General features: G+C 40.8%; 1 protein-coding gene across 1 annotated transcript in view; it reads left to right on the forward strand.

Moving 5' to 3' along the window:
- The first annotated feature begins 313 nt into the window (after positions 1-313).
- Positions 314-18,209, forward strand: part of gphna (gephyrin a) — a 27,215-nt gene continuing 9,319 nt past the window's right edge. The window contains 14 exon segments of the mRNA XM_071471155.1: positions 314-478; positions 5,735-5,813; positions 5,913-5,970; positions 6,642-6,734; positions 7,206-7,300; positions 7,435-7,501; positions 8,173-8,454; positions 11,310-11,411; positions 12,754-12,891; positions 15,151-15,193; positions 15,793-15,860; positions 15,863-15,947; positions 16,502-16,594; positions 16,875-16,930. Coding sequence (XP_071327256.1) covers positions 415-478; positions 5,735-5,813; positions 5,913-5,970; positions 6,642-6,734; positions 7,206-7,300; positions 7,435-7,501; positions 8,173-8,454; positions 11,310-11,411; positions 12,754-12,891; positions 15,151-15,193; positions 15,793-15,860; positions 15,863-15,947; positions 16,502-16,594; positions 16,875-16,930 — 1,323 coding nt within the window. The 5' untranslated portion in view covers positions 314-414.

Below are 18,209 nucleotides of genomic sequence, written 5' to 3' on the forward strand. Positions count from 1 at the left end.
AAATGAAAATCTTTTATAGCAAAGACAATTTGCTGATGTTGCGTGGAACTTGTCATACCTTGTGAAAATGTCCTACTCAAGTTAAGACTTCATGTCACCACATGGTGCACTGACCGGTGACTGACCAGATGTGCAATAACTATTTTACACCTAACTCTGTCGCAACTATCTGGCGCATCTGGTTCAGAGGCTCAAGTTTATACCTAAGTGGGTGGCCTCAAATGTTCACTCATTAGTTGGAGGACATTTACACTAAAGGACACACACACACACACACACACACACACACACACACACACACACACACACACACACACACACACACACACAGAGTCGTCCTCCAGAGGTGCAGCAGCCCGCACACCACATTGTTTCTATGTACGTGCCGTCACAGTGCAGACAGAGGTTGTAAACATGGCGGCGGACGGGATGGTGCTCACCAACCACGACCATCAGACCCGAGTGGGGATTTTGACGGGTAAGGAGACTCTTTCATAAAATGTGACAAAATGCTTCTTAATAGTTCACCTCTGTGTCGTTTAGCCGTAGGGTGCTTATGAACGTCGGTATCACGATACGAGTTGTCCTCGCTGCAGAGCTAGCTAATGTTTGCCTGTATGCTAACCGGTTCCGCTGACTGTCATTGCACTAACGTTTCGTGCCTGCGCGTTGACAGGTCGGACAGACCTGGAATTTGCGTTGAATCCACATTTTTTGTAATTCTGTATTGAAGTTTTCAAAGTTCATATTTCCATGCTAAGACTAGCTGTCATGTTCAGTGTTAAACTAGATAGCTACACGACCGTACAGTAGTGTCAAGAAGGAAAAAGAACGACAGGCAAAGACTTTCAAAATTATGGGGCTATTCCCAGGCGAGCATATACTGCAATGGGGTTTTCACAAAATTGCGCTTTTATTTTGAAAGCCAGCCCAGCATTTTTCCGATCTTGTGTTGTGTGTTGCAACCTTGACGCAGGGGAACGTTATTTTTTTTCTGTCAATGTAGCGTTACCAAGCCTATATCAGCTGCATTATTCATGTCCCTTTGCAGATACGATATGTTGGCCGCTATTGAGGGTGCTTTTAATCAACATATCTTTTATGCGTCTTCTGGCAGCCACTTCATTTGGGCTCAGTGTGCGTGTTTGTATTTAACGCAGAAAAGTAAATACATCGTTTAGCGTTTAGTCACCTATTAAAATCAAGTTGGAAAGAAAGGGGCAGCGCTTAGGCGAAAGTAATTCTGTTGTACAGGCTGATTCGCTTCTCTGATTTGCTGAGCAGAGGTTCATCCCTGAGTCGTGCAGAGGAGGAAGGGGACTAGTGTACAGTCGTATGACAGTCCCCGGTAGCCCTGGTGCCTACTTGCCTAGGCAGGGGGAGACGTGAGAATAATGCTAAGAGGATACGAGCCAGCAGCTGGCTGGGAAGTCTGTCGTGGTGTCATGAGCTAGCATGTCGGCTAACAGCAGCTAACCCAGCTAGCCATCTACCTAACAACCACTATCTGCTGTCACTGGTTTACAGACCTTCCCAACCTGTGCATGAGATGTGTGTGGGAATATGTGTGGCTTCTTTACAAATCTGCTGTGGAGAAGACAGTTTAACTGTTTCATTTTGACTCAAGGGAGCCTTAGGATATGGGGCAAAAGATGTGAAAAAGATGAAATAATAGTGAACACATTAGAGCTGGTGGTTCCACAAGCCAGGTTGCATAGGCTGATTGTTCAATTGCCATAAAAGGAACTTAGAATAGGAGATTTGGCCAGCTGTGATATTCAGTAATTAATGTTTGCAACTTGTGATGACTTGGCAGAAGGAGCTTCCTCAAAACTACACAGGTGTGAAAATTGATTTAAATACCCTAAGAAAAACTGGCCATCACTTAACCAAAGTGTGCTGTGTCCAAAGATGATACTCCTTAAATGAAAAGGAAGGTCTTAATACTCTATAATTTTATTATTACCGACAAATCCCATGATAAGACCAAACGCAGTCGCCAACAAGTATTGCCTATGTCAGTGGTTCCCACGCTTTTTGTAACTCATGGCCCACTTCAAAATCTGAAAACAGGGACAACAAAATTTGGTCACCTGTCAATGGCATCATATCTCTTTTGGTCATGTGTTGGCGTGGTGGTTGCCTGCCAGAAGCTCTAAATTGACTTTTTATATAGTTTAGGCCACAGTTTTGAGATGCACATTTTACACCTTGGTCCTTTTAAACTATGTATTTTAACACGAGGAAGGATTTTATTCATTGGACATCTTAAGTTGTCAGACAAAAAAACCAAGCAAATGTTAGGCAGCTCAGCTCCTCCGAGACACCCTGTGTCCACTGAACAGCGTCCGTCAATCACTGATTTTTAATGTGAAACAGCTTCATTTGGTGTCTCTGTCGGTTTGAATCCCCTGGTCTGTTTGCCTTGGAGAGGAGGATGCCTCTGCAAATAAATCAACTGCCAGTAAAAACCTGCATCATAAGTTATCAGAGAAACAATTTAGGTACAAAAGTTAACAGTCCAAGATTGAGTTACATACTGTGTGTTTAATCTTTTTTTTTTTCATTATGTGTTAATGTAAAAATAATAATAATAATAAGAAGAAGAATATTGTCTGATTTTTTTTTTAAATCTTCAATATCAACATTGGTATTGGCCTCAAAAAATCCAGGATGGCCATGCTGTAAAATTAATTGGTGACATATTTTGGACTAAATCATGAATAAATGTAAGAATACAGATGCATGCATTGTTGTGTCATAGCCCACAAACTTCACAACATTTACCTAATTTAGCTTTGTCTTATTATTTATTATCCTAGAGAGATTACATGTCAGTTAGTGACATGCAGTATAATCTTAGTTTTTTGTGTCACTGTATCAAAGCAGCACACTGTGCTAAGTCATACAGATAGAATCTCACCCTGTCTGTTGATTTTTCAACAAGCTTATCAACTGAGTCAGAAATATGCAATAATGCACAAATTAATAAAGCTACTGAACTTGAAAAATAACTGATCTCCGGTTGAAGTCAGGAAGACTCGTAGTTGAATCTCACAGCCAAATCTGTCAACTGCGTCCTGCTGCAGTTTCCATTTATTTTCAAACAATCTGTTGATAAGGTAGGGATCTGAATGTGACTTTTGTGGTGTCAAATGTGAATATATGGGATTAAATTCTGTTTGAGGATGCAAATCTAAAGAACAGGAGAAATAAGAGAAATTGTCACACTTGGTTTGAGGTGTGTTCATCTATTCATCCTCACTGCCCAGTGCTCAGCTAATGAGTCAGTACAAGTTTCTAATGCAAGTTTTTGTCTCTGTCAGTGTTCAGACTGGGTTGTATTCAATCATGTACTGCTGCCATTGGCCCAGAGCTAAAGTTACCCTGTTATTGGACCAGTGTGTAGGATTTAGTGGCGTCTACTGGTGAGTTTGCAGTCAACTAAGGGACCCCTCCCCTCACCCCTCCCTTTTCAAGCATGTTGGAAAATCTATGGTGGCCTTCAGGTAATCAAAAAATGTGAAAGTCCCTTTCTAGAGCCAGTGTTTGGTTTGTCTGTTCTGGGCTACTGTAGAAACATGGTGTAGCAACATCACAGGCCCCATGAAAGAGGACCTGTTCCCTATTTAGATATGACAGGCTCATTCTAAGCTAATGAAACATAATTCACAAAACAACAATTCTTAGTTTCATCAAATCATTCAATCTATTCATTTATATTCAATTTCTGCCAATAGATCCCCTAAATCCTTCACACTGGTCCTTTTTTAAATCCCTGAAAATAAACTCTCCTGTCTTCATTGAGAGCATTTAGTTACCTCAGTAATATATTCATGCTGTGGTACTTTGAAATTATTAGAACTGAGGTACCAAGCTGAAAAAAAAGAGCTGAATGTAAATCTGGACTCTCGGTTTGAGTGTAGCTTAGTACGGAGCAAGCAGCAGCCTCTGGGGCTGAAAGAATGAAGCCAAAACGGAAGCTGCAGTTCCTTGAATGACCACTTGAAGCTGGCTCCAAAAGCGAGCCAATCTCCATGTTCAAATGCCCAACTTTACAGGAGAGTAAACATCTTTACACTGTCATACAAAAAACAGGTTTGGTCTGTAGGCTCTAGCGTATGCTTACCACAAACCATCATACACCGAATCTTGGTGTATGATACCCCACCTCTTTGTCCATTTTTGGATAAGCCGGGAATAAGGCGCTGCCAAGACAGCAACGGTGAGCAGCCCACTCTGAGCTTCAATACAGCTTATCAGAGGCCTATGGGTGACATCACAGAGGCTATGTCCATCTGTATATAGGCTAAAAGCTAGGCTCAGTCCCAAGGTATCAAAATGCACGGACCAGCACCTTTAATGTATTCCTTTTTAAATCTCTACCTTCCACGCCTTTAGACAGAGCTACACTCGCTGTTTCTCCACATTTGTAAGCAATATCAAGTTTTTACGTCAATTCATTCATTGATTTATTCAATTCATTTATATAAATCATGAATGAATAGAGATCTGGGGCCAGATGTATAAATGATGTACACACACCAAAACCATGAATTGGACCTTATGAACACAGAATGTGCGGTGGGACTGTGCGCACCTCACACATTCTTTTGACCATGTGTACGCATGGTTTTAGAGTTTTAGAGTGACCAAAGTTAGATACAGTTCAGTGAAAATGTCAAATAAAGAGGAGACACAGAATTTAACAAAACAAAATAGCCAACTTCATGGAGCTCACAGTCATTATATAATTTGCCTTTTACATAGCAAAAACAATTGGACAATTCATAAACAGAGATAACTGTGTTTGTGTGATCAATGTTTTATTTAGCATTGTTAAATATTATATCCCATCTCCAGTCCCGACAAATGAAGTTAAGAGTAAAACAGGACTTTAAAGTTTACTGATGAGCTCCCGTCTATAATCCAACCAACAACTGGTGAAGTTGTGTTTCTGTTTTGGTGCTCGTTTTTTCTGCTGCTCCTGATAACTTGTGGCGCAGACAGTGTTTTTATCTGCAGAATGATGGATTGAGGGAGTGTCTTCATCCATTTCCGACTAATAGTGAGAGCAGAAATGAGGCTCGAGCACATGCGCCCAATTTCTCAATGAGTGAGATTTATAAAATGCAATCATGCGTATGCGCCTTTATAATTCTGCTTTTTTTCTGGTTGTGTGTGTACACATCGTTTTAGTCATGAATCTACACAGAGTTTTATGTATGTGGCGCCTGCTGTTAGTAAGCTTTAAAGGAATAACACTATAACTCCATATTATAATGCACTTTTAAAAATAATAAAAAAGTGCCATTTCCTTTTGAACATGGTATTCTCCAGATTGCCTTGAAAATTTGACTTAATTGCTTATTATGAGTGTGAAAAGGCCTGTGAAGGGGCAACCTGCTAGCTGAGTGGTTAGGTGCCCTGATCAGCAAGTCCCCAGTTGGACTCCAGGCCAGGCAGACCATTTGCTGTATGTCATTTCCCTTCTCTGCCCTCGCATTTCCTGTCTGTCTCTACCACAAACCTATCTAGCTAAAAAAAAAAAAAAGGCCTATTAAATTTAATTAGACACTGAGATACAAAAATAACCAATTAAAAGTCTAGGTAATAACATTAATCACATCATGGATCAGTTTTTGTTTTAATATGTAATCAATGAAAGTGTGTCATATTCATGCTGTCAGAGGTGTTGTGCTCTGTAACCTGAACCTCTCTCCTTCCTCTTTAGTGAGTGACAGCTGCTTCAAGAACTTGGCTGAGGACAGGAGTGGAGTCAACCTGAAGGACCTGGTCCATGATCCCTCACTGTGAGACTATACATAAAGTCTATGGTCTGCACACACATGCTGACAGACACACACACACACTCAACATTACACTTACTGTATCTCTGTCACCTCCTGCAGGCTAGGAGGAAACATAGCCGCCTACAAGATCGTTCCAGATGAGATCAATGAAATCAAGGTCAGTGTCTTTGCTTTGAACTCAGTGTCATCATACACTGTCAACAGTGAAACTGGACTTTAGACACTTTCCCACTGGCACCCAGAAATGTTTGAATCTGTTGTAGAAGAAAACACTTCTTCACTTCAACACAACACAGACATAAGCTCTGGCACCAAAACAGAGCGGAAGTTCTTCCCTGCATACTTCCTGAATCTTTTCTTGTTTAGCTCATGAGTTTAGCCAGTTATGATTTCTCCATCCAGTGCTCTTCTCGCCATTGAATGCAATGAGATTATGATTCTTTGTTGATGCCAATGGGGAAACTCTCTCTTGCGCTACTGAGCAGCACCTTAGAGCTGGTAGTGATGGTCCTATCTCTCATTTATTTCTCATTTATATATTTAAGCCTTGAAGATCATGCAATGATGTTTAGATACACAGAAATACACAGAGTTAAAAATTCAAAAGAGGACAATACTTAGTGAAAGCATAATGAGCTGTAGTTGGCTGTGGGATGTGAAGCATAACATACAGAGTGGCGAATGTCCAGGAAGGGCTTTATGGATGCTCAAAGAACCCAGAAGAAAGTGTTTTTATCCATTATAGCTACCTGTTGGGCCCATCGTATTCCATGTGAAGAAGATGCGTTGTTATAGTTGTTAACTTTGTGTGTGTGTTAACATGTACAGGAAACTCTTTTGGAGTGGTGCGATGAACAGGAGCTGAATCTTATTCTTACTACTGGAGGAACTGGCTTTGCACCACGAGATGTTACACCTGAGGTACACACATACACACACACACAGACGCTGCTGACAAAAATGAAGTAAAAAAGAATCTACTCGGCTGTATTTGCTTTTGGTACCGCGTACTTCTATTCCACTGCAGATAGTGCCCCCTCAGCGTGGCGTCGTTACTATAGCAAAAGCTACTATGATGTCACCTCATCACCTTTAACGTGACGAACACATGAACAGTGGAGGTTATTGAAAAGATAGCAAACAGAGAAATGTCTGTACCAACTCAACTGACCACTGCGTAGTTCTGAAATGTATCAGGCGGTGAGCGGTGTGTCGGTTTAAAAATGGTCGGTGTGTTCAGAACAACCCATCTCTCACAATGATGACACAATAGTGATGATTCTCTCTACAGTAGTCTGCAGTGTTTTCACAATACCCTCTGGTATTACCTCAGCTCGCTTGCACCTTGGCCTGAAATGTCTCACTGAAGGAGTCCTTGTGTTTGTGTTGTAGGCCACCAGAGAGGTGATAGAGCGAGAGGCTCCAGGTATGGCTCTGGCCATGCTGATGGGATCCCTCAACGTTACACCACTAGGCATGCTGTCCAGGTGAAGACTTCATATTTTCACTACTCATATGCTGTCTACATTGCGAGCTGCAGTACCAGTCTATTTCATTCCAACCTGACTAATGTATGTGGTGTCCTCTCCTGCTCTGATCTGCTTTCTGCTGCTGATCCAAGGCCGGTGTGTGGTATTCGTGGTAAAACTTTGATCATCAACCTGCCAGGGAGCAAGAAGGGCTCTCAGGTATGATTCTTTGACTTAACGCAACCATGCTTAATCTGCACCATGTTAGATCCTTACTCATAGAATATACGTCTACCTACGAGTTATTATGAGAATCTATAGCTGTATAAAAGTCTGATAATGTTTGACTCAAAGAGAAACACGTAGTTGCTGGAAGATCTGAAATGGCTCTAAAAACCAACTGTACCTGACCTGACCAGCACCAAACAGCAAACGGACACAGTTAACAACTAGCTGGTGAACATAGTGGAGCATTTAGCGGCTAAATAGATAGGTATTTGACTCAGGACTTGGTAGAGACCTAAGCAGAGCTGAAAGGAAAAAATGTCTGGAGGACACATACATGACTCAGAGTGCATGCTAATGTTGCTCTGTATCGACTGGTCTTTCAGAGCCAATAATATGTTAACATTGTCATTTTAGCTTGTTCTGTTGGACCCAATTTTCAGTAATAAGAATAATAATGATAATAATAATAATAAATTCATGCTGCTTTAAGTGTCTACTGCATATATTCATGAACATACTTAGATTATAAATAAGAAAGTATGGATCTCCTGCAGTCCCGTTACTGCCACAGATGACGTCACTTGATGAAAAAATAACTAACTCTAACTGTTGAAGTTCGTTTGAATAAAAAAAAAAGTCTTAAATTCTGTTGTTTTCTCCAGGAGTGTTTTCAGTTCATCTTGCCCGCTCTGCCCCACGCCATTGACCTACTGCGAGAGGCCACGGTCAGAGTTAAATCCACACACGCTGCCCTGGAGCAGTTGCCCTCCCCTTCCCCTCTGCTGGCCAACACGCATGCCAACACCCACACCATGGAGCGTGGCACCCAGTGTGAGGAAGAGGAAGATGAGGAGGACGACCAGAGGAGAGTTCAACATGTGCACAACCACCACCATCCCCAGCACGGCTCTTCCCACATCACCGCAGCCGCTATTGCTGCCAAGGTAACTGGTCGACAGGACACACGAAGACCTATGCCGCTGCTCAAAACGTGATAGATGAAACTTCAGTGATCACTTTAATGTGTTTAAGTGTCTCACTGTGTGAGAATTGGGTCACTGAAGCTGCAGGCTCCTCTCCTATAGAGACTCCTCAGATGCTATAGGCTGATGCAGGACAGAAACACATATTAGTAGTGATGAAATAGATAGATAGCAGAGCATTGCCGGATGTATGTCTTTCCTTTAAATTTCAAATAAAAATGTTACAAGTTAAGTTGTAACAAGTTAAGCTGAGGAAAGGTGGTGGGTGATGAAATATTACAAAGTAATTCTTAAAAACATTTCCAAGAGTATCAGGTCTTAGCGTGTAACTAACTAAGTCACGACCCTTTCACATGACATTTAGACTTCATTTAGAAGCAGAGTGACCTGTAGTGCTATGAGTCAGGACCTTACAGCCCAAAAAAGTTATCATGGTAAAAATCTAATAAAAAGATACCAAGTGAATAGCATAGAAGTAATGTACCAAGAATGAGCATTTGCACAGAGTACCTTGCCAGATGATGTTGCACTAGGTTGAGGTAAATTCTGATAATAACCTGATGACCCTGCTGTACTCATGGATACTCTTGCAGTGATCATGTACAATGTATTCAGAAAGTATTCAGACCCTTTCATTTTTTTCACATTTTGTTATGTTGTAGCCTTATGCTAAAATAAAAAAAAAAAAATCGCTCTTCAATCTAAAGTCAGTGTAACTATTAAAACGAAAAACCGAAATATCACATTGACAACAGTATTCAGATGCCTTTGCTTTGACACCCCTCTCTCTTTGTCATCTTTAAGATGTTTCTACACCTTAATTGTAGTCTACCTGTGGTAAACATGATAGATTGGACATGATCTGGAAAGGCACACGCCTTTCTATATAAGGTTTCAGCTGACATTGCATATCAGAGGAAAACCCAGACCGCGAGGTAGAGGGAAGCACCTGCAGAGCTCAGAACCAGGATTGTAACGAGGCACAGATCAGGTGAAGGCTTCAAAAACATTTCTGCTGTATTGAAGGTTCCCAAGAGCACAGAGGCCTCTATAATTCTTAAATTGAATGCAATGAGAACAACCAGAAGCTGGCTGCCCAGTGAAACTGAGCAAACAGGGGTTACAGATATGACCAAGAACCCTATGGTCACTCTGGCTGAGTTCCAGAGATCCTGTGTGGAGATGGGGGAAACCTCCACCAGGAAAACCAATTCAACTAAATTTTTTAAGCGTCATGTCTGGAGGAAACCAGACCTGATGTTTACAGTGGAGCCTAAACAGTTAAATCTTGGTTTCATCAGATCACAGAATCTTGTTTTTCACAGCCCGAAGCCCTGTTCAGACCTGGTATTAACATCTGTATTAACATCCAATCACCAGTAAGTTCAGGTGTGAATGCATTTGAGATGTGATCAATCAGACCACATTCAGAGGTGGTCTGGGCCACATGTTGCAACATTAGGATGGTTCTTTATTAGTTCCACTGTGGGGAAATTTACAGTGTCACAGCACCAAAGTGGACAGTACAAGAAAGAAAAACTGCAAGATGTCAGTAACAATACTTAAAAAGATAAATATTAGCTAATAATATAATATGTACAATCCAATATTTACAGAGATTTATAAAATAGCAGCATATGAGCACATTCTTTTAGCAGTGACATCACTAGACCGCCTACTCTACTGACATCCTAATGTATAATAATGAACCAGAAATATCTTCATATTTCAAGCAGCTAAAACCTTATTTCATTGGAGAGCTGTGCACAGTGCATTGATTTACTCAGCCCCTCTTTGCCCCGAGCTCTCTCTCTCTCTCTCTCACACACACACACACACACACACACACTCAAACACATTGATAATGGACCCATCTGTCAGATTGGCTAAAAACAACAGTGCATACCTACTTATTTGCGTATAGACCGGGGAGGTGAGATCTGAGATCACAAGTGGTCACTTGAGATGCATGTGGAGATGCATTTTATTTCAGGTGTGAACTGGTCCACTTGTAATTTTATCACTGACTACACATGTTGATAGCAGGTCTGAACGGGGCCTGAGAGTCATTTGGTGTTTTTTGTGCATACTTTTACTGAGAGAGGCCTCTGTCCGACCTCTCTGCCATAAAGCCCAGATGGGTGGAGTGCTGCAGGCACCCATCTCTTTACAGCTTTCAGGTAGATCACTTTTGTAAAAGTGGAACAGCAAAGGGCTCACTATTGAAGCTTGTGGTACACCCAATTTTCATTTTTTCAAAAACACACTTTTGTCAACAAAGTAAGTAACGTTAGCCTAACTGCAGAAAAAGTAGCCTTCATCTGTAATTGGTGCCTTGCCCTGCATGTTGTGGTGGTCCTGCAAGAGATGGTATACCTGATATACACTTTGATTGGTGACTAATCTGCCACCTCTGCTACATAATTTGCATACTGAGGTCCAATATAATGTTGGCAGATTTCAGATGAAGAGAAAGCTTATTAATACCAGGTCTAAATGCACAGGCAGTTGATGAAATGTCATCATCAAGATAATGAATTCAGGTACACATCACACGTTGACAGCTGGTGTAATTGGGCTCTTGCTCGCACATATAAAAACAGCTGTCTTAATGCAGATAATGTAGACCATGTATAGATCTTGTTTGAGTCCTAAGTATCCACGGTGTAGACAATAGCTACAAGCACATCACAATGTGAACTTTTTTATAATTACATACCATCTCATCTCATTCACCTGTCTTGTCTGTGCCGACATGCATCTGTCTGTCTGTGTGTGTGTTTGTGTGTGCCTGCATGCTTGTGTGTGTCCATCAGACAAGCCATGCTGTGGTCATGGCTAAGGGGGGTCCCTATCTGCCTGGCAGCACACCCACCCCACCCACTCATTACACCTGTTCCTGTACTCATGACCAACAGGTGAGACACTCACACACAAACCCATCCTCCCCCTGCCATTGGTCAGTTGATCATGTCTTTTTCAGTAACAAAGACTTTTCACATTTTCAGATATGAGGCACCATCTTCTTTACTCATGGGCCACCGATATATAAATGTTGATATGATTATGGTTTCAGATGAGAGCATCTAGGTACTGAGAAAACTGAGATCACTTCATGTAATTCTAGTTTTCACAAAGTGTTAAATACCTTTTACATGCTGAAATATGTGCATTGAGTACACTTTAATCTGCACGTAATCAATATTTTTATATTAACATTTGATCAAATGACTACATGTAAGTGAAAGTGTGAAAGTGAAAACATGAACCTGCAGATAATTAATCCCAACTTTGTTGTTCCTTTGAGCTGTGTAGAGCTTTATCACCTTTCAGGACTTTGTTTTGTTTTCACAACTTTGGTGTTTTTGGTTCCACATTCTCATTTCCAACAACAGCAGGTAGCAGTTAACAGTGATACAGCTTTGATAAACCCACTGCTCCCTGCACAGCACCAATCAGCAGTCAATGCTAGTAACTAGCTGGTGAAGTTAGTGCAGCATTATCTTGCAGCTAAGAAGCCAGATATTTTTCCTCAGGAGTTGATGGAGACCAAAACAAAGCTATAAGAAGACTGAACACTGGTCACCAGAAACAAGACTCCAGATAGATGCAAATATTTCTCCATGTCAGCTTGATTTGTGAATAGGCACTCACTGGCTCCAAAAACCAAATGATGCAGCTTTAACATTCAAAAAGTATGAAATGTACTTTTATCCTAAGTAAATATACAGTAGTTTCCCCACTCTTCGGATAAGTACCATGCTGGTGCAGTACAAAAGTGCTGATCATAGCCATCATATTGCCTTTATTTCAAAGAGTGCACAGTCATCCAACCAAAACAAATGGATCTCCAACTGCTGTTGAAGAACCCAGTGGAGTTTATATTTAACTGAATCCTTACTGCTAACACCAAGTTTGCCTAGATTATTTAAGAGAGATTGCTGCTGTGTTCTTGTTCTCTTTAGTGTCACCAAATTAGAGGTAAAACTTGCACAGTTTGCATTCCAAAAATCCAAGTGTCATGTAGACACAGCTTTAGCTGACAATAAAACAACTGAAGGAAAATCTTTCAGTAGCATTATGTGTGTGTGTGTGTGTGTGTGTGTGTGTGTGTGTGTGTGTGTGTGTGTGTGTGTGTGTGTGTGTGTGTGTGTGTGTGTGTGTGTGTGTGTGTGTGTGTGTGTGTATGGGTGTGTGTGTGTGTGTGTGTGTGTGTGTGTGTGTGTGTGTGTGTGTGTGTGTGTGTGTGTGTGTGTGTAGATCCCGGACTCGATCATTTCACGAGGCATTCAGGTGCTTCCTCGAGATTCGGCCTCTTTAAGCTCCACCCCTTCCGAGTCACCACGGGCAACACAAGCAACCTCCCGACTTTCCACCGCCTCATGCCCGACACCCAAGGTACACACTAACTTTTGTACATGCACACACACTAACAGCACCAACAAATCAGAATTCCTGAAAATTAGAATATTGATCTTTATCTAAGTCACTAATGTAGACAAACACAGTGTCCCTAAGCAAATAATACAAAAAAATTATAATCTTTTGAGTCTTTATTGAACACACCCATTAAACATTCACAATACTGGTGGAAAAAGTAAGTGAACCCTTGGATTTAATGACTGGTCAAACCTCCTTTGAAACCTCAAATACGCACTTCCTGTAGCTGCAGATCTGCACAATATTCAGGAGGAACTTCAGACCTTTTTTCCTTTCAAACCTTTCAAACATACAGAATTTTTAGGATGTCTGGTGTAAACCTCTCTCTGCAGATCATTCCACAGCACCTCTACTGGTTTAAGGTCTAGGGTGTGACCAGGCCACTCCAGAAGGTGGACTTTCTTTGTCTGAAGTCATTCTCTTGTAGATTTACTTTGATGTTTAGTGTCATTGTCCTGCTGCATCACTCAACTTCTACTGAGCTTCAGCAGGTGGAGCCACCCTGACATGATCTTGTAAGAGACCTTAATAAACTTGGGAATTCATTTTCCCCTCGATGCTGTTGAACTGTCTACTCTCAGAGGCAGTAAAGCCCCAAATCATGATCCCCCTCATTCCACCGTACTTCACCTCTGGGATGATGTTTTCATGCTGGTTTGCAGTTCTCTTTATAGCCTACACTATACATAGTGCTGCGTGTTCCTCCCAAACAATTCAGCTGTAGTTCATCAGTCCATAGATGTAGATCTGACAGTATTTTAGGCAATTAATTCCAAAGGGTGCACTTACTTTTTCTTGCCACCGTATATGTACATACAAAAGAAAAAACCCCAATATAGGACAGTTCCCGCATTATTGGAGTTTCTGCTTATTTCTTGAATTCCCAAACCCTTGTTTTTATCACTTATTATAACAAACTCCCAGTAAAGAAGAGGTTGCTAATTGATTTACTAACTTGAATAGCAACAATTATTATTTGGAGATTTGTTTGGTCCCAACATAACAATTGAGATCACTTACAAAAAGTTATGGACGTGTTTATTAAATGTGACTCCCAAACCTGTCTCCATTTGGCACTCATGCAATAGCAATTTAAAACTGCAAACAGAAGTTAATGGTTGGATGTTACAATCCTGAATCACAAATGTGATTGTCGGATTTAATTACCTTTACTTCACAAATTAAAAGTCTTGGGACTTGTGTGATGTTTGGAATTGAATGGGAGTGAATGGGACTGTGAGGTTTGTCAAAACTGAAATGTAAATATCTTCAGTTGTGGTACATACATGTAAAAAAAATTGTCCCAGTTAATGCGTGTCAAGGGATTGTAAACAGGAAAAGCTGCAAAAACTCAAATTATGCTGGAATTGTCTTGAAGGTCCATTTTTAAATTACAGCATTTATTTTTTTTTTTATTTACCTCAATTGCAGAGAAATCCAGCTCTTTACTTGAAATATGCTTATATGATATACAGGTCATATTTCTAATAGCCACTGTTGTGTAAGTATTTTTATAAGTATAAGTATATAAGTATATTTTTCACACTTTTTATGAAAATGCCTTTTTCTTGTCCTGCTTTGCTGTCACTGCATCCGTGTTTTCTGTTGTCTAAGTATATCTCCAAAGCAACAGTCATGTAATACTCACCACCAGTATGACATGACTCAAATTGACTGAAATTACTGAAGAAGTATACATAGTACATAGTACAGGAATATTCACCACTCCTCAGTATTTTTTTTTTTGTCCTCTATTATCAGGTGGTACGAAGCACAGTGTTTAACTTTTAAAGGAAGGCAAAGAGATGCTACATTTATTAAACAATGAAATAATGCAGAACACGCATTTATGAACTACTGAGTGGACAAATCTGATGAGGAAGGGAACTTCCACCATAGCAGAGATGGACACTCCGGCTGATATCTGTGTGATTAAAGAACAGAATTGAGCTGATGTATCAGTCAAACCCCTCCACCCATTCATGTTTATAATAATACTGTGTTGTATTGTCCAATCAGGGAATTGGAAAAAGAGCTGCTGTTGTGCTAGTTTCGAATGTCACAGCTAGAATTCGTGTTATTTATGCGTCCATGTTTTGTGTCGTAGACACTAATCAACATGAAAGTCTTTGCCAGACTGTCCGGTCATGCAGGAGAGGTTCTTAACTCATTTACTACCTATGACCAAATGTAGAATATCTGTTTGTCTCTCTGCAGGTTCAGTCACGATGTGGCAGTAATGAGAACATTCTGAGAGCCAGTAAGTTCTCTCTCTCTCCATGTGTGCATATATGTGTGCGTATCTCATAGGGATGTGAACTCACTACATTTCTTTAGCTGTTTCACAGTCCACAGAGCAAAGCAGGAGCAACAGTGTGACAGGCTGTAAACTTGTAAACTGAATCTTGTCTTAAAATGACAGAACCAAAAAACTGACTGTGATGGAAGTAGTCACAGGTGAAGAAAAAACACTGTGCACGGCAGAGCAGTACAACTCATTTCCCTTGGCTGCTCTGATGTTCTCAGCTGCAGTGTCTGACTGACAGCAGGATTTCAGCTCTGACCAAAACACCAACTTTTACTTCCTCTGGCTATGTGAAAATCTGATGTTTTCACATCCCAGATAATGAATAAGGATTTTAAAACTTTAGTTGTGTGTCATGAGTTAAACATGAGGGACAGCCATAATACATCATTAACACGCCAGCCTTGCAACATGAAACTTTAAGGTAAGCATGTTCACCATTTACTCACAGCCATTCTCTTAAATATTGTGTGTGTGTGTGTGTGTGTGTGTGTGTGTGTGTGTGTGTGTGTGTGTGTGTGTGTGTGTGTGTGTGTGTGTGTGTGTGTGTGTAGGCCACAGTGCGGTAGACATCAGTAAAGTGGCACGTCGTCATCGCATGTCCCCGTTCCCACTGACGTCAATGGACAAAGCCTTCCAATGGACAAAGCCTTCATCACAGTTCTAGAGATGACACCTATTCTGGGAATTGAAGTCATTAACTACAGAGGTTGGTCCTCTTTTTTTCCTGTTTTATTCTCACCACTATAATAATAGTAATTATTATTATTAGAATTACAATTACAATTATAATGTTATGGTGTGGGGAGGGGGGCTTCTGGAAGCAGCATGACCCCAGCTTCAGAAGCGAAGCAGGGACAGGGCACCACCCAGGATCTCCTGAACGGTCAGGCATTTCTGGAAATGTTGACATTTTAATGCGGGATATTGTGCCCATAATGGCAGGTTCATCCAGTGCTGGAGGTCGTTGTTAATTGTTTTCAGTAGTAGAGTTAAGTTGAACCTGACTGTCTTTGACAGCCTGGGGAAAATATTGATGCCTAAATACATGATGTGGCCTGTGCATAATGGAATAGGTTGTGTATGGGCTGCCATGTCCCAACTGTTTCCCAGCTGTGCAGTGGAAGGATAGAGGAATATAAACGCAGTCTGCAGCAGTTTGATGCTCAAATGGTCAACTATACATTCATTATAGTCATGACAAAGGTATCTAATGAAATGGTTATTGTACAAAATTGAACTGGTTTGGGCTGTTTTCTTCAGACGGTTTAGGTCGAGTGCTCGCTCAGGACATCTACGCCAAAGACAACCTTCCTCCGTTCCCCGCCTCTGTTAAAGATGGCTACGCTGTACGAGGTGAGACACTAACACTATCTCATATTTTACACCACATAAACATTACATCAGACAGACAAATGTAAAACAGAATCCAAAACAATGCTGTTAAACATATGCATTAATCTATTGATTTATGTTAATTTACCCATTGCCATTTAATGGATTAAAGAGCAAGTTCTTCACACAGAGTACTGTTTGTAAACTGTCATTTTGGCTGCCTCTTAAAAGATTACAGATCAAAAGTCATGGTCTAATGTCCAAAATTAACTTGACTGACATCATTATCATTGACATGTAGCTGCTGATGGCCCAGGAGATCGCTTCATCATGGGAGAATCTCAAGCTGGACAACAGGTCAGCTCTAATACACTAACACCACTGTAGAGATAAAATCCTGAATGGCTTATAGTATAGTAAGTGGTAGGTCTTGAACACACGGACGGTTTTGCACATATTGCATTTTGGTTCATGTATGTGCAGCAGCAGAAAGTGGAGGAGAGCTGGTTGAGGTTGAATCTAAATAAGAAGTACTACCTGTGGTGATTAATAAACACTCTCTACCTGTGGTGAGCATAGACTTATACTGATAGGCAAAACTAACTGTACACATGTTAATATGAAGATGAACTATGACACATCAAGGTAATGTCATTAAAAAAAAGTCTAGATGTACCAGGTTATCTTATAATTGTCTGGTGAACCAGAACAGTACAGTGACTTCTACCGATTTGACATGATAAATGTATAATATGTAATTTTATTGTTTAGTTGCTACTCTTAGCTCTTAACCCTTAGGAAGAAAAGACTGTCAGGTAATTTTCTAATGGGCAGGATTGGTTTCCACATGGATCTGGGCATGTGCATAAAAATGTATGCACTATCATAACTGGGCTCAGAATGGTGGAAGCAGAGTCAAGGGTAGTTTGACAAGCGCACTTGTCCGTAGTTAACTATAGCTAGTCTCCCGTCAAAGATCCCAGGATTATCCTCGATGTGCGTGTGCAAATTTCCATTGAATGCTGCCCCCTCTCTGCTCGAGAAACCCCAGCATCTGTCATGGCCACATCCACAAAAATGACAGCTGATAGTCAACCCGCAGAGACAATAGCCTATTGCGGCTAAAGAAGGCTGTAAATTACAAGATGTATGCAAATAGGCATCAGATCCTTTATGGGACAGACGTAAAGAGAGATTCCTCTTCTGTATCATTCTAATTGATGGCTATTTTTGGCTTTAACTGATGAAGCGCTCCTTGCCTTGCTTGACCTGACAGCACACCACTGCTCTAAACCAGTTACATCACTGGTTTCATTGCTCTGAATCTGCTCATCCATTCACATTTAAGCATGGAAACAGTGATTCAACGAATGGAGAGAGCTTCTTCAGAAGAAGATTATATTGTTTTATGGATGGTGCAGAGTGACAAGTCGTGATCACTCAGCACTACATATCTACACCCAGGGGCAGGTCTCGACGTAATACTTTTTCTGGCCTCATTTTTAACCTAAATGAAATCACAAATAATTTACAAAACAGTATAATTTTGTGTGTGTGTGTGTGTGTGTGTGTGTATGTGTATGTATACTTGTACTTGCTACATAGTAAGGACCAAAAAAAGTATTTTACTAACACA

This window comes from Trachinotus anak, unplaced genomic scaffold, assembly GCF_046630095.1.
Source record: "Trachinotus anak isolate AG129_WGS33_773 ecotype Australia unplaced genomic scaffold, CSIRO_AGI_Tana_v1 ptg000033l, whole genome shotgun sequence".
NCBI lineage: Eukaryota > Metazoa > Chordata > Actinopteri > Carangiformes > Carangidae > Trachinotus > Trachinotus anak.